Source organism: Stegodyphus dumicola, chromosome 5 (genome assembly GCF_044657685.1).
Source record: "Stegodyphus dumicola isolate Sdum_Otavi_A_Nest chromosome 5, ASM4465768v1".
Taxonomy (NCBI): Eukaryota; Metazoa; Arthropoda; class Arachnida; order Araneae; family Eresidae; genus Stegodyphus; species Stegodyphus dumicola.
Window position 1 is genome coordinate 234238204 of NC_140772.1, and position 17949 is coordinate 234256152.

Here is a 17949-nt window from a genome sequence, read left to right on the forward strand (position 1 = left end):
TTAGAGAGCCAGAGATTCTGACTAGCGCGCGTTATCTTTTGGCTACACTCTCTCTAGCTATTATTACGCTCGGCCATATTTCAGGCTTTTGATAGTTTCGCCGTTTAGTTAGCGTTTAAGGGGCCAACTCCTGTAGAATTTTGATTGCCTAGGCTATATTGTTTTAGTTAAGCATTAGTTTAATTCTTAGTATTCTTCAGTTGACCAAGTGGAGGCTGTTCTGTACGTCTTGAGAAAGGGCCATCTGTAAACTTTATTTTGAGCAAGAAAGGGTAATTAACCCTTCTTGAGATTTTGTTCTCTGAGCTAAAGCGATTATTCACTTACCAGTTCTCAAGGTTCCACACATTTAGCTGTAAGTTTTAGGTTGGAACATTACACACCTAAAATAAATGATTTCACACACAATTTTAAAAGAAATACGATGGTTCTTGTATGTCTGAAGATACTTCCGATCGTGTGTCTGTTTCGCAGGATACAAACGGTATTTATTCTTTGCAATGTTCCTTTGGGTTCTGCACGTTATCCCAAGTTTTCTCTTTCTCCTGTTGAAAAATCACTGTCACTTTCCTTTTCATTATTCTATACATCGACCTTTCGCCTGCTTACTCATTTTATTTCATCGTTGTTATCTTCATCACTGCTTACCTTCTCTCTATCGTCAATGCATATACGTAATTTCATTCTTCATCAACAAAAAATCGAATTCATGTTCACTTAAAGTGATTTTTTCATCATATTCCATGCTTAAAGGGCTCCGCAACTTTGAAAATAATATTCGTATTGCCACGACTGTCGAATCCGAACTAACGTCGAAGACGCATGTATAATAGTAAATCTAAAAAAAAACCTAGTTAAGATTAAAGATTGGCAGTTATTTTATACGCATGTATTGTTGAATACGAACACGAAGCGATATTGCCCAAACTAAACCTAAATAAATATCATTACCGCCCGAATTATCGCGTTAAACCGAGAGACGATTGAGAGTCACCTTTGGAGTGAGTTTTTGCATTAAATCAAGTGGTGCAAAGGGTTAAACTAAGATATTGTATAAAATCAGGGCATTGATCACTGTTAGTCTTCGTTTATACCTCGGAATAAACACTTAAAAATTGTATTTGTTAACCTGAGATTAAAAAAAAAAAAAAAAAAAAAAAAAAAAAAACTGGTGCACGAGTTGAGATGAATACCGATTCATCCAATGCTGACAGGAAAACTGACGATGATAAGTTGACGTGTAAAGTAACTTTTCAAAGGGCAGCAATTGCAGCTTGAAATTGCAGCTTTTTATGGAGCTTTTTTTAATCCTCTTATTTTTTACCTCTATGTATTCATGTCCCGAAGCTAAGTGTCAGCTGAAATAAATTTGTAACTTTAATAATACAGCCTTGAACTAGATATTCAAGTTTTTCTTCCAGTGGATAACAAAATGACAGAGATGTTCGCTGCTGAATATATTGTCTTGTATTCTAATATTTTCAGTCTGATGGTTCTCAAAGTCTGCTTTTGTAATCCTGCCAGATTTCCAAAAACAAGAGAGAAAAATGAAACCAAATTAAGGGGACTCATACACCTTAAAACCTTTAAGACCTTCGAATATGTGACTTGCATGAATTTGGATTTTTTTTTAATTTTTTATTTTAAAAGGAATCACTTCCAACGTTTTACAGCTGACTACGTAATATAGCTGCTTTGGGAACTAGTAACCAGGAAGTTTGTATTCACAAATATTTTCATAATTTAAATTGCTTTGTGACAAAATTTTTATGCGTTCACGTCATGTTTCATATTTTAAAAATGGCTAATGATACATACTTGAAATTGGATGGAATTCTTTATATGGGTACTGTCTTCTAACTGAATGAAATCTGATGAATATTTTAATATTAAAAAATTTTATGCACAAAAACATTACAGATTTTTTTAACAAAATATATTTTATACACTCAACTCCAAATAAAATAAAAATTTAACATGAAATTCTTAGGATTTTTATTCACAGCAGTTTTCAAATGTTATAAAAGCTATGTATTAAATATGGAATTAAATTATGCAACAGAACGTTTTAGACTGTGCGTACAAGGTGGAAACAAGACGTGAACGCATAACAATTTTTGTCACAAAGCAGATTAAATTATAAATGTATTTGCGGAAACACAAACTTTCTGGTTCCAAAGCAGCTGTATTATGCAGTCAGCTGTAAAAGGTTAGAAGTAATTGCTTTTAAAATAAATAAAATATCCCAATCCTTGCAACAGTCACATATTCGAAGATCTTAAGGGTTTTAAGGTGTGCGTCCTCTTAACTGCGCATACAATATTACAGCTGAAAATCTGAGGCATAACAATCCTCTATCATTTCCTCTTTCAAGGCTGACATTGTATCAAATTTATTACCGGTTAACCTACCTAAGGACTTGCCCTTCTAGTTTTAGTAACGAAAGAGGGATTTAAAGTACTATCACTGTCCTCCAGCGGCCGAGAGGTAAAAACCGCTGAACGCTGAGAGTTCGGTCCAGATTCGAGTCCTCGCGAATGGGCTGGCTGCTTGGCCGTTTGCCTGGCTTCTCGAGAAGTGAAGTGGGTACTAGCCAATTGCCCTCAAATCTGCCTCCTCGGGGCATTTCAGCCTTCTGCGTAATGCATAACGGCAGAGTATGTAATAAATATAAGCGCTATCGCTATGGTGCTTCGCAACAGATTATATCCAAACTTAGAAGAACAGCTATCCAAGAATTGTTAAGCTCCTACATCTCATTTATGCGAATACCAGGTTTTAATTTTTATTTGGCGAGATAAAGATTATTCATACTCTAATAAACTTCAATCGGTAAAAAAATGCATTGATTTTTTTTTCTTTTACAAATACAAATATACTGGTGGTAACATATGCTAAAAAGGGTTTTCGAACGAGACCAAAAGAAGAAGGTCCACAGAACATTCTATTTTATAAAAGTGATCTCTACTCGGGGAAAGCTCGAGAAACGCTGCTGATAGCGAAATACTTGTGTTTTCTCGAAAACTATTTGAAACCTGAAGAATTTTAACGTAGGAGTAATTCTTAAAATGTACGTAAAGTGATGCGACTGATTTAATTCCCTTAACCATTCGGATGATGTGTTTTCTTTTGGGTTTCTATGAAATTAAGAGTAACAGTGAAATAGAGAGTTAAGAATATAAACAAGAAGTATCTGCTGCTATTTATATTTTCTTTAATTCTCTGTTTCATTCTATTTATTTGCATATTTATTTTACACTATTCATTCTTTACGCTGTATCTCATACTTTGCTTTTCATGCTATTTATTTTAGTTAATTTTTCATGCTATTTGGCCCACCAGCGGCCGAGCGGTAAAGTCGTTGAACTCTGGTAGTCCGACCGGAGGTTCGAATCCCGCGAACGGACTAGCTGCATGGGCATTTTCACGGTTTTTACCATGTGGAATATGGTGTCCGCCGATAACATCGCGGCAAAAACATCGCGGACGAAAACGTCGCGGAGAAAACAACTCAAGGCGAAAATGTCGTGCTACAAAACATCGTGCGAGAAAACATCGCAGTTCTAAAACGTCGTGCTACAAAACATCGTCGTCAAAAATAAAGCGGTTCAAAAACTTCGCAGTTTAAAAACATCGTCGTCGAAAATATCGTGGTAAAAAATAAAGTATCTACAAATCATCGCATGACGATAACTTCGCAGACATGCTTTTTTCAGGTTTTAATTATTGTAAATGGATATTCCCATAATGATTTGTGAGTTCAGTATGTAAAGAAGGATAATTTTTATTTTCACATATTTTATTAACTAATAAATGTTTGCTGAAAAAGTAAGAAGGAAACTTAAGCATAAAAAATTAAATTCAAATTATAGATTATACTTTTCATGAAAAATTACCAGTAGAAACTTTATAAAAATGATTTATTAATGGTCTTTGTTAATTAATTCAGTTTAAAATTCTATTAAGTGCTATAAGTTGCATTAATTTTCTATGCTTAAGTTTCATTCTTATTTTCTCAGCAAAAATTTATTAGTTAATAAAAAGTATGAAAGTAAAAATTATCCTTCTTTCCATCTTGCGATCACAAATCAATATGGGAATATCCATTTATAGTTATTAAAGCCTGAAAGAAGCATGTCTGCGATGTTATCATCATGCGATGATTTGTAGATACTTTATTTTTTACCACGATATTTTCGACGACGATGTTTTTAAACTGCGAAGTTTTTGAACCGCTTTATTTTCGACGACGATGTTTTGTACCACGATGTTTTAGAACTGCGATGTTTTCTCCCACGATGTTTTGTAGCACGACGTTTTTGCCTTGCGTTGTTTTCTCCGCGACGTTTTCGTCCGCGATGTTTCTGCCGCGATGTTTTCGGCTGTAACCGTGGAATATGTATGTGAGTCGCCTTCGCTTAGCGAGTGCTTCATGAAAACATCCCTTCCCTAGTGTGCTTTGCCATGAACTATCAACCCAAACCAAACCATGTTTTTTTTTTTTTTTTTGGTTCATGTTATACTTTGGTGTCATTACAATCCAGAGATCCTGCCCTACACCCAAATAATATATTTCGTTTTCTTTTTAAAATGAAAAATATTTATTCTTGTTATAATTTTTTTAGTTATTCGCGAAGAATTTCATAATCACTACTCATTTTGCACGCAACTGATTTTATACCAATAGCCAAACATACAAGTGGAAGAGATCCAGATTTATATCGGGTCAGTCCATAAGCTTGTGCGCATTAAGAGTATGCGTGGAATTCACTATGACGCATTTACTAAAACAATACAATTTTAAACCTGTTGAAACTTGTCTTCGTTTGACTAACATATTATTCAGTTCATCACCAACTTTCGTAAATATCGAACACATTTTTAGTACCCATAGAAGACGAATATAGATAATCAGTACAAACGTGTTGTGCTACATTTTTTATTTACGTATGGTGAATCTGCCAGCTTTGCAGCGATAAAAATTAATAGTGTACATGGTAAACACACTATTAGTGTAAGGACTGCCCAGAAATGGTTTAAATTTTTAAAGTTGGAAAAAGCAGCATGGAAGATGAACCCCGTTTCAGGACGTTTTGAACTGTTAGAACCAAATCAAACGATTCATTCAGAAGTTTATAGTGAACAACTTTGCCCTCTAAATTCAGAATGGATCAAAAAACGTCCACGATGGGTGATTATCAAGAAAGTGTTGTTTCATCATGATAACGCTAGACGGCATACGGCTCGAATAACGCTGCAAGAAATGAGTGAATTTAATTGGGAGCTTTTTCACATCCTGTTTACTCCCCAGAAATTGCCCCATGTGATTTTCACTTATTTCGTGCCTTACAAAATTTTTTACTGGGAAAAAAAATAAATTATAAACAGGATGTACACAATGAACTTCCAAGTTTTTTTTCATCAAACCAGTTGTAGATAATGGAGGAAAATATACATATGATTAAAATGTTAAATTGTGTTTTTTATATTATTTAAAAATTTACCAAAAAATGCGTACGAATTTATGGACTGACCCGATATTTCGTGAAGAAATTACAAAGGTATGTGCGGTAATCGGACACATTGACCAGTTCGTCTCTAGTTATGTGTCACTACTCTTTAAGTAACTACACAAGGGCAAATGCAGAAAGATTGTATTAAACCAAACCTAACCTATGATATGTATGATTATATCAAGCTATAAATAAGTAGAGTGCTAACTAACATACGTTAAGGTGTGTATGCATTTGTCTGACGGACTCTTAAATTAGTGATTAATGCATCGTAGATTAGTGTTCTCATTGACTGCACTGCAAAATTTTGATTACGGTTTTGTTTAGCGGTGTATGCTAAAATCTGATTGTTTAGGTTTGACAGTTTTGTTAATATAGCCACTCGAACTGAAGCCCTCGAAACGAGTTCCTTGCTTTTTTTTTTAAAAAAAAATATTATTGGTATTACGTGCAATTTATATTGAGCAATAATTGTTGTCATGCGTGTTCGATGTAAAATTTGCATCTTGTTATGCATGGTACAGATATTTATTATAGAAAATTGTGCCACGAGTTTTACGATTTTATTGCAAATAAAAAGAACGTATATGAGAAATATCATATATAATATAGTTTTCATATATTCTAATAGCAAAGTTTGGATATTCGGTATGAAAGGGCAATCGAAAATCGTGATCTTGTGTCCGAGTACTGAGCGGAAAATATGCGTAAATTGCATTAGGGTATCTAATAAAGTAATATCTTGAGTGTTACATTTGAGATTTAAATTCAGCAATCGAACAATATGTGATGAAATGACTGCGTTTTTAAAAGTGAATAATGGATAGTGATATAATAGTGAAAAAAATTGAAAAATCGCACAGAATAAAACCAAATTCTTACATTTTTTAAGAGAAATATTGTTTAGTTTCATCTATGTATAAATTCGTATAAATATTCCAGATCTTAATGCTAGAGAATCATATTCCTAAAATCCGAATCTTTTACTTCTAAAGGTATTCTACCTTTCTGTCAGGTTGAATAGAATTCTTTTCATCTTTTCCTCTTTCATCTTTAGAAGGAAAACCTATGTTCTGAGGAATTTTATTACTATGATGCTATTTTCTTAGCCCAATACAGATGAGTATTTTTGACTATTTACTAAATATATATTCGAAAAAAAGGTGGTGAATGGAGATTCTTTACCACCAGGATTTGACGGTTCGAGTCTCGGTGAGGGCATTACTCATTTTTCATGTACCTTGCTTCGAAATAACATAATGCTTCTACAAGGCAGGTGACAAAAAACTTCCACAAGAAAATTATATTTAGTTTGATATGTCAATGAGACTACTGGTTTAACGAAAGGGACAGTTTCTTCGGAAGAGAATGAAGTAATTGGGTCATTCGACCCACGGAATGCTTTATTCACCCTTCATATCGGAAAAACAAAAAAATAATAATTTACATTTCCGTATATTTTATATGTCATAGATTTTCATAATTTACCCTTTTACTGCTTTTGTCTTTAAATGTGCTTTCTAGTTTTTAATTATGAAATCAGCCATCACGATAAATCAAGCGTTCTTAAAAAGGAATTCGATGAAGTAATACAAATGAAATTAAGGAGCTCTTACTTACCTGAATGTAGAGTCTTGGTTTGTGATATTGACAGTGGGCTCTGTTTCTCTGTTGGGAGCAGATGTCGTTGTGGTGGTGGTGGTGGAAGTGGTTGAGGAAGTCGTTGTTGAGGTTCGTTGCCTTGGCCTTCCTCTGAGGTTAGATAATTTTCCTGCCCACGGGGAGGGCAAACGGCGGGGTATTCCAATGCTGGCCTGTGGCGTGAGGCTTTTGCTCTCAATCTGAGAAAAGAATTGTTTAAAATTAGATAAAAAAGATTAGCAAAATTTTGAAGAAGATAAGAGATGCAAGATCAGGATGGGCGAGTTCCGAATTAATGTATTTTGCTTGCATGCTTAACTCATTTTAACAACCACCCTACTTTTAAAAGAGGTTCGGTGGCGGGGTGGCTAGCGCATCGCGCAGCAGCACAGCAGATCCGGGTTCGATTCCTGGGCTGGGTAAGGTCGACTCAGCCTTTCATCCCTTGATTTCCATCGCTTGGCTCGATAAAATGAGTACCAAGTTCGCTTGGGGACTAAACATCGGAGGTCCTTCGACAAGCCGACCACTTGTTCAGGGCGTATGCCTACGCACCCCGGGGCCCACAATCAAGAAAGCAGATTTCGGCCACTGCAGGCTTTGGCCCATTAGGGCTGTTACGCCACTGGTTTCTTTAGTCCACTTTTAAATAATATTTGTATTTGAAAACACCACTCTATCATGCTAAAGAATCACATTAGTAACAAAACTGGCCTTTATTCAAAGCAACAATAAAACTGGTACATAACACGTACTGGAATAGTGTTTGATGTTCTAAGATAACTCTTGAAAATTAAAACTCTAAATTAAAATAAGATTTGATTTTGATTTCGGAAGTAGAAATTGCAACTTTAATCCATTTCTGTAATCTTCATAAAATACAAATGGCAGATAATTGAAGCGGTGGGCGTTTAATTTATTTGATCTAAGGAATTCTGTTTTCTAAAAATTTATGAATTTATGAAATTCATTTAGGAAATTATTATCTTCTAAGGAATTCTGTTTTATAAATATTTATGAATTTATGAAATTTATTTAGGAAATTGTTTTCTTCTAAGGAATTCTGTTTTCTAAAAAATTTATGAGAGAATTTATTTAGAACTTCTATGCGTAAAAATGTTGAACCACTTGGATACTTTACCCAGCCTTTCATGATTACTCGTAACGGCTCATTAAATCAAGTTTGTTCCTTGTTTTTATTGTCATGCTCTCTGAGCCACATTGGAAGATGTGATCATTATTTACCATGGCATTGTCTGCTTGAAACCACGCTCAATTAACGGGAAAGGTCATCCGTGCCACGGCTTGAATGTGGCCCTGTATAATGATTTCACTCTAGTACACATTACAGTCAACTATGTGTGCAAAAGCAGACTACAGTCTTTGTGCATGATTAAAAATGACCAACAAAACATGCGTACCAACAAAACAGAAGTTCCTTATCCTTTCCATACAATGAAGTTGAAATCAAGTAATCAATATCTTATACTTTTACTTGATATCTCCATGCAACGCGCTGCTTACAGTGGCTTCTTTAGATTGGTTGATTGCTTAATTGTGTAGTTTACCTCATACACTTTGCATGAACAAAGATTTGAGTGGTATGCATAGAGAGAATTATTATGTGGGTGGCATTTAAGGGATCAAACTTAGCTCAAGTAGGGAGAAAGGCGGCTGGCGACGAATGTAGTCATCATGAGTAACCCATTATGTCAGCTCAAGAATAATGATGATAATAATAATGATAATGTAAGTCGCCCAACTGGTATAGTGGTCAGCATCGCTGACTGCCGTGCCGAAGAGCCTGGGTTCGAATCCCGAGAAGGCATGGATGTTTGTAAATGTATAGTGTCAGTGCGGCATGGCGAAAGTTTCCTCATGTGGTTTGGTGAAAGGGGCGAGGGGTGGGAAACCCTCGGACCCTTCCTCCCCGGGGTGCTAACCATCAAAATTGGGGGCGGAACTGACCTAAATCGCACTATCACCTGAATGTGCTCAAGGCTGTTGCCAACAGCAGGAGTAATCTAGCTCTCTTAACCATGAGGAATTTCGTGGGTTTGGGCTCACTCCGTCAGACAAGTGAGCATAAGTAAGGAACAACAACAACATGATAATGTAAAGGCTTCCTGCCTAAGGGAAAGGATACTTTCACAGGAGATTTGCGGAATACAAATTGACTCCTATATTGACTGTTTAGTCTGTTTTCACTTTTTGGTCTGTATCACTTCTCAAATAAAAGCATGTTATGGCTATGTACTTATTTTTAAAGAAATCATATAATGAATATAAAAATGTATGCGACACGAATGATGTAACAAAATGTTCAGCTACTGAACACGCTATTAAAACAGCGCATTCTAAAGACGTTGTTTTTAAACATTTTGTGAAATTCTTGCTGGATTTTATGCGACAAAGTTAAACAGATAAATTAAATAAAAAACAAAAAAATGCATAAATAAATAATCTTCCAAAGAAAACTGATTACCGATCTGATAAACTGAAGAAAAACTAAATAAAAGTGTGGGAATACTAAATGCTGTATCCAGAATTCTAAAACATATGCTGATTTTAAAACTTTCGCGATTTTGTTGTCGAATTTTATGTGAAGTAAGTGTGAAGATAGTAAAGTTAAAAAATTAAACAAAAACGAAAATTCGAAATGTTTCAGATTTTAAATTACGTCCAAAGGGGCGTTTTTTTAACATTTTGTGTGTTACATTTATTTATTAAATATCACATTCTTCGCACTTAAACCATAAAATTCAGTTCAACAGCAATATCGCCAAATAGTTTTAAAATGAGCATAGCTTTAGAATTTCCGATACAGCGACTCACGCGTTGGAGATAAAAATGTTTTTTCTGTTCATCGTTGCCATGGCTCGCTTTCAAATCCTTGAGTTTGTTAATCAAAAATTCGTTAAAGTTTTACAAAATAGGAAATCGATAATAAAGCAAATTCCAAATTTCAAATTTGATCTTCCACATGCCCATATTCGTAGGAGGATTACGTCATTCAAAATTGGATGGCTCTATGTACCGTGGTTTTATCAAATGCGAGAAATATACATACATTTATGCAGATTTTTCATTATTTAATTCCTTTAAATATAACGCAGGGCGATAATACTTTGTGGCAACAGTTTAAAAAGTGATTCGCCGTTTGTAGTGAATCGACGCAAAATCGCAAAACGAAAACAATAGTCCTTCAGGGACAAATATCTTTGGACTGAAAAAAAAATGTATAAATTATGTTGTAAAGAAAACTGAACATTAATGTGATGAGCTGAGAAAAATCTGAAAAAAGTAGAAAAATATAAGACAACACTTAGAACTCTGTCGGAATTCTTCAGATGTATTACTTTTAAAAATTTTGCGATTTTTACTGTTGAATGTTATATAGTGTTATATAGCTAGAAAAGCTATGTTTAATAATAAAATTAAAAAGATTAAAAGTTTCGTTAACGAGAGTCAGTCAGTCAGTCTAAGAGCATTACGCTAAATTGCAAACGAGAACATAAAAGCTTAAGAAACAGTTTGCCACGACATTAAAGTCGTTTAGTATTTTTTGTACTTTATCGTTTAGAAATTTCACCATATAAGGATAATCCATATGAGGTGTTAATGGAACTGTAGTGTTTGATCATGAAGATGAATTAACAATCTAATGCAAAATGTTTCTTTTATTGATTTTATGTCCTTCAGTAATTGTATCAAAATAAGAAAATGCATTTGTGGGTCAAATAATATTTTTCAAGAAAGTTAGGAAAACGAATGCAGTAGAAAGAAATAAGTAGCATAACAAGCACTATAAAAAGTGAGTGCTGTAAAATATATTTCTAAAAAATATAAAGTTAGAAGTATTGCAACGGGTTTGCCATTTTCCAAATTCGCAATCTGGGTGGGCAAGTCATCCATCAAACTGTTTCTCTTAATCCTGTTATACGGAAGACAGAAATGTAATAGGATCAATAAATTTTAATTCTACGATATTGCTTTATAAAATGAGTACAGTGGCTAGGTTCGGTATTCATTAGAAGAAGCGCCTCAGAAGTAAAAACCATTATTCAATACAGCAGCAATTATATACTTTATTATTTTATAAACTCTGTGAATAAATTCTGAAGCAAGCAAAGTTTTAAAAATTCTAACTGAACAGCTTTGCTCAGTTACCTCCTTGAATTCAGTTAAAATAAAGAATTTTATTCTTAAAATTAGGCCCTCTTTTTTTAACGTAAGCGTTTTTTTTTAAATTCCATCTTGCCTTTGAGATTCGTACAAAAAAGAATATAAATTTTTCTTTTCTTCCTCTGAAATACGATACTGCCCACTGTCCGTTTTCCTTTTCTTCGCATCTAAGCTTAATTCTTCGCCTTGCTGGCAGAAAGATTTAAAAACGGGTGAAAAATAAGACTTCTGCCTACTTTGTCTATTGGAATACTATTCTTGGTCCTGTTGCCATCTGTTAGAGTAAAAATATAACTCTTTATACATATTTTTAGACACATTTCCTTTTCAAAATATAATAGACATTTCTTACACTGATGAATTTATTTGTGGCAACACCAGATGGATTTTTTTTTTTTTTTTCAGAAAAGAAGTATATTTGGAAGAAATTGGCTGAGCTATTATATTATATAGATATCTTACTTTTTAAATATCACATTTTCTGAATATAATATACACTTATTAATTTATTGTAGATTTAATAATACAATTACGTTCTAATTAATAATTGAATTTATGACTGTGTCTGATTTTGTTACCTCAATTTTGGATTTTTCTGCGTATTAAACCTGTACTAGCGATCGGCATAAATTTTGAAATCACCGAGTATGCTCGAAACTGTCATCGCACTGGCAATCCAATCGGCAAATACAAATCATGCTACTGAAAGTTTAAAGAGAAAACTTTAATGCTAGGTATTGAAGACTGGTGCACGAAGTAGAGAATACCGGCAAATACCCAGGGGTATAAAAAATCCCAGCTTTTAATTCGTAAAAAATCACATAAATAAATTACCAAAGAGAAACTGGGTTCTGTTTGATGATATCACTGAAAAAGTACGCAAAGCGCGAAATATCACTGAAAAAGTACGAAACTATCCCTGAAAAGTACGCAATCTTTGTGTTTATTTCAATGGTAAACTAAAGTGGAAAGATCATATTGAAAATATTAAGAAAAAAGCCACTTAAGTCATTAACTGCCTGTTTCCTATTACTGGTAAATATTCTTAATTAGATTTGAGAAAGAAACGCCTAATTTTACATTTCCATTGTACTTCCAGTTCTCATTTATGCATCGCCTGCATAGAGTGCTCTTACCAAAAAATACTTACTTAAACTCCAACGGATACAAAACAAATATCTTCGTATCATTACCAATGCACCTGCGTAATCAAAGGTTGTATGAAGACCTTAATATTGAAACAACTGATAACTTTCTAGATACAATCTATGTTAATTTTTACAAGCAAGCTACTACATGTAGGAACTTGAACTTATCGATATGAAATACTCCCAGGAGGACAAAGAATTACATCCAAATGCTGCTCATCTTTTAAGTGATTTAAATTTTACATGTATAAAACTCAACACATGCACTTCTGCAAATGTATGGCTTGTGTATAGTTACTTTTTTATCTTTTCTTGAAATTCTTGTTTGTATTTAATGTATACATTTGTATTTGTATTATGACTTTCATTCCATCCTACAGTTCAGCGATTCTCAACCTTTTGACTAACGTGAACCATCTAAACAAAAATTGACAAACTTTAGTACCACCATTAACAATGATTATTTTTTAATTTCTCAATAGAAATATTTAAAAAAATATATTTTGCCACTTGCGCGACCTGTTGGCTATTTTTATTAAATAGGCACATATAAAAATATTAAATTAAAATTGGTTACCATTTTAATTATTAAAATTTAAGTTATAATACTTTAATTCTAAAATTTATTGTGAAATTTGGGCCTGTTTAAGAAAGATTAATTTCTCCATGTCCGGTCATATTTCACTTAGCCTTAAATTAGGATCCACTTTTAATTTTGTTCTGTATCTTTTTTTTTTCCCAAATATAACATGGAAGAAAATCCTTGCTCACATAAATAGGTTGTGTAAAAAGGGAATAAAAATTAAATACCTTTATTTGAAATATCTTTAAATTATCTTTTTTTTTTTTCGGTTCAGCCTAAAGTTAACAAGTGTGTTATTTTTGAAATCTTCAGTTAGGTTTGGTTTATTAGATTACGGCAAAGCACTCGAGGGCTATCTGCCTTAAGGGGGGATGCCTTCGTGGAGGACTTTTTAAGGGAAACTGGCTCGTATACACGTTGCACATGGGAAAACCACGAAAACAGCCATGTAGCCAGCCCGTTCGCGGGATTCGAACCTCGAACCGAACTACTAAATCTTCAGTTAGAGTTCTATCACAGAAAATTTCTATCAATTGTTCTTTTTCTTCGCAAGAGTTTTGAATTTAATTGTTAAAAATACATTTTTTTTTTTTTTTTTTTTTTTTTTTTTTTTTTTTTGCGTGCCACCTATTTTTCTCTTCGTACCATCGGTTGAGAATCCCCTGCCTCACTTCATTATGACTCTGTTTTGGTTTTTCAAAACAAGGGGAAAATACTCCCCTATCTTCCAAACATTATTAATTTTTCTGTTTTGGGAAATATGAAATGTGTCTTTACGGCACCATTTTTATTCAGTCGGGCACATCAGAAATGTTGAGATATTCCCGGAATAATGTGAATGAACGTACGAACGTATGTTCGAAACTTCCGAATAAAAGAAGAGGAACTTGATGAAGGGAAGTTTCCTTAGTATTTTTATCATTTAAAATATCCTGAGACGCATTTACACTGTGCGTTTTGAATCTAATCTCAAGAATATAATTGAAGTTTTATTTTAATCTTTTTAACTTCCATATTTTAATGCTGAGATTTACAAGTCCTTTTAAGTAATTGAGTTCCTCTTTTACATTTGGAGAGCAAATTTTTTTCCTTTATTTTGTGTGTGTTCCTGAAGATACCATGTGATTGACTGCCTCAAAATCGATAATTTTTATTTAGAAACCTACGCCTAAATGAGGTTACTATTTCGTCTAACTTTAAGAGCATTATATGGGAAATCTTTCACCTCTGCCCTTTTTTCATTTCTTTCACCCGGATATTTCATTTTAATTGATTAAATTAAGGTTATGTTCGTGAAACTTAAACGATTATTTCTTTCTTTTAAAACAGACTTTGGTTTTCATCAAAACTTTTAATGAAGCATATTTTAAAAGAATAAAATTTGCTTAATGGATATCATATGGTAAATATTTATTCATTTACGGGTAGATTTAGATAAATATGTAAAATAAGAAAAATGAACGGTAATGTTATTAATTATAGATTTAAGTCCCAACTGTGAAAGAAAAATTTAAGTGAATTGAATATATTATTATGCTAACTTAGGAATTAAATGTGCTTTTTAGTGTATTGCTGTGTACTGTTTATTAAATTAAGCAAACTAAATGTGCCAACTACTATATGTGTCTTTTTTCTACTATTTCTTGGAATTTTATTAATGTCCTAACTCGGTTTGGAATGACAGCCTCACGACTTTACTTCTAGTCTTATTTGTCTATTATGACAGCTTACATCTTGTGTTTAAATAAACGGTGCAATTTAAAGAGATTATTCAGTACCAGTTTCTCTACAGAACGCAAAAAGGTAAAAACGGAAAAAAAAAAAAAAAAAAAAAAAAATGACTCCTTTTGAATGTAGAAATGTTATTCTTTCTGATGTGACTTAAGCATATGAATCATTCAAAATTTTGTATAATTTAGAAGTATGATATGATTGTCTATTAAGATCATAGAATATTTAAAAACAAAAGATTAATATTCTGATTCAAAAATCTTTCACTGTTAGAAATTATATAGAAGTAAAAAAAATAATCTCAAACCTTTCAGATTTTACATTATGCCCAAAGGGGCGTTTGTTTTAAACGTTTTGTGGGTTAACTTTATTTATTAAATATCAAATTCTTCACACTTTAGCCATAAAATTCAATTCAACAGCAATATCTTAAAATAATTTAAAATGAGCGTACCTTTAGAATTTCCGATACACAGTCTCGCGCGCTGAACATAAGAATGTTTTTTCTCCGTGCACTGGTTACGATTGCTCCCTTTGAAATCGCCGAGTTTGTTTATCAAAAATTCCCTATAGTTTTACAAAATATGAAATAGATAATAAAACGAATTCAGAATTTGGGCTTTCAGATGCCTATATTCAGGTGGAAACGTACATTATTCGAAATTTGATGGCTCTAGGCACCGTTGTTTTATTACAATGCGAGAAACACATATACATTTATGCAGATTCTTCATTATTTAATTTCTTAGCATGTAATACAGGGCTGTAAATAATACAGAAAAATAAACTATGTAATAGTTGTCAGGTTGATGGTGATGCTAGGCATTTCGTGGTTGATTGTAGTTTAACAGCCCCTATTAGACAGATTTTTAACATTACTGATTTCAATGTAAGTGTCATTAATTTTAAAATTTTTAAATCATGTTCTATTGCTCTAATGAAGTTTATCAATGAAAATAGGGCACTTGTAGGAATCTTCTGTTAAAATTTAATTCTGTATTTATATGGGTTTTAGATATCTGTGGTTGTTCTATGTTGTGAATTTGTGTTTGTGGTTTGTTTGTTTGTTTGTAATTTTTTGTTAGATGTGCTTACTTATTTTTAATTTAGTATTTGTGTTTGTCGTTTGGGGGGTGGCTGAGTTACTGGCTGCTCTCGTTTGTGGAGATACGGGGCCCCTTCTTTTGAGCTATGGGGACACTCCTGTCCAGGTGGGCTGAAGGGAGCCTCTAATTCTTACAATTCTTACAGGGCTGTAATATTTGGTGGCAACAGTCTGAAAAGCGAACCGAAATTTAAAGTTTTCAACGCAAAATGCCCTTTGGTATTAAAAAATGCTCTTTGGGTTTTAAAAAAAATAAAACAAAAATTCTTCCAAAAGTTAGCAAATTATTCATTTCGAAGTTTAACTTTCATTCAAAGACATTCATTAATTCGAATTCATTAATTCATTTGAATTTCATTCACTCGAAGTGTTTATTTCCAAGTTTAATTTGGGATCTATTTGAAGTTGATTTTTATGACGATCAAATTTCTCGTCAAACAAGGCTTTGTGAGAAAAAATTAACACTAAATTCAAAACTTCAGAATTTGCATCGAATATTTCATTTTCATCGCAAATATGTATTGCAGGGAATATTTTGTAGAAAGGGATCTAAAATTATTTACCTAAACAATGCAACCTACCATCAAACAAACTAACTAAAATAATCGAAACAGTATTATAGTGTTCTTTAATATACTTTAGAATCAATTGTTCGACGATATTAGCGCCATGCCATCCCGGGCGATAACATTAGTCAGCTCTTGATAAATAAAGAATTCTTTGAACCAATGATAGAGCTAAGGCGAGAAACTGAAGATGCTCATTTATTTGAAAATATTACAGAATGCAGAGAGTCTAGAATAAATTATATTTCCGAAACCAGCTATATATCATGAAAGATAAAGGCAATGTTATTAGCGATGCTTAATTAGGATTTGGCACATGCCATTATAGCACTTATCAGATCGCAAGAATAGTACGTAAAATGGGTGAAACCAAACAAAGAATTAGAGAAGGCTGCATGGCCTTTCAGAATTGAAATCGCTTTTAATAGTGTGGCGATGCCTGTGTGGTGATGCCCTTAAAGCAATTGGAATCATCTTTAATTACAAGGAGAAAATTTATGGTTAAATTGGTTACCACCTTCTGTAATAAAAAGTCGATAGAGATAGGTATGTCAGAAAGCTCATTTATCGGCCCCACCTTACTCAGTACTTTTATAACAAATCACTTTCCGGATGTATAAGTTGCTTTTCTTACCAGATTTTACTTACGATGAACAAGTTCTCATTAAATCTGTTGCAAATAGTTGTTTTTAATAAATTATATAAAAAAAAACTCTTCTGTACCATGTATATTTTTCAAGAAAAATTAAGCTTAAATAAATTAGAAGAAATTTTTATATATTGGAGAATAAATATAAACTCTAGGATTGCTTTTCTGCCATCCTATTGGTAAGGCAGTAGGGAAGCCACCCTAAGTTCGAATCCACTGGAAAATTTCTTTGTCCTTTGAGCCTAAGTTCGAATCCACTGGAAAATTTCTTTGTCCTTTGAGCCTAAGTTCGAATCCACTGGAAAGGATGGATATTAATAAATGTGTAATATCTTTCCAGAATGAGGGCACTTAAGATATCATCGAACCAAAAGTTTTGCCCAGAGAATAGTTGTAGGGGACCTTGGATTCGTCCTCCAAGGATCCGTTCCCATTTTTGACAGAGTTGTGAAAACAACTCCGGCCATTGTGGGCGTTTACTTCTTCTTAGCCATGATGATTTTATGATCATGATCGAGATCTCCTATCGGAAAGGAAAGAAACAATGAAAACGCAGGTTTACGTTTGTAATATCCTGTGTGTACGGAAACCTACGTATTAGAAAAGTTTAAGTATTCTAAACCGATCGGAATTTGGTTGATATTTGTAGTAGTTTAGCTTACAAAATGCGGTTTCTCGACAACGATTTTCACTAATAATAAAAATGCGACAAAAACAGTGATCTATTGAAATACGATTTATGGTTAAAGAAGAGTAAATTATGAAATTTCACTGCTAATATTTATAACTATACCGAAGATAGGGCAACAGACGAAAGCGGTGAAAATG

At 33.2% G+C, this 17949-nt stretch overlaps 1 protein-coding gene across 3 annotated transcripts in view; it reads right to left on the bottom strand.

Moving 5' to 3' along the window:
* The window catches only part of LOC118185111 (uncharacterized), a 243667-nt gene that overhangs the window by 52056 nt on the left and 173662 nt on the right, over positions 1 to 17949 (bottom strand). For all 3 annotated transcript variants that reach the window (XM_035354918.2, XM_035354915.2, XM_085817782.1), the window contains exon 4: positions 7134 to 7354. In XM_035354918.2, the coding sequence (XP_035210809.1) occupies positions 7134 to 7354 (221 nt within the window). The remainder of the gene's footprint in view (positions 1 to 7133; positions 7355 to 17949) is intronic.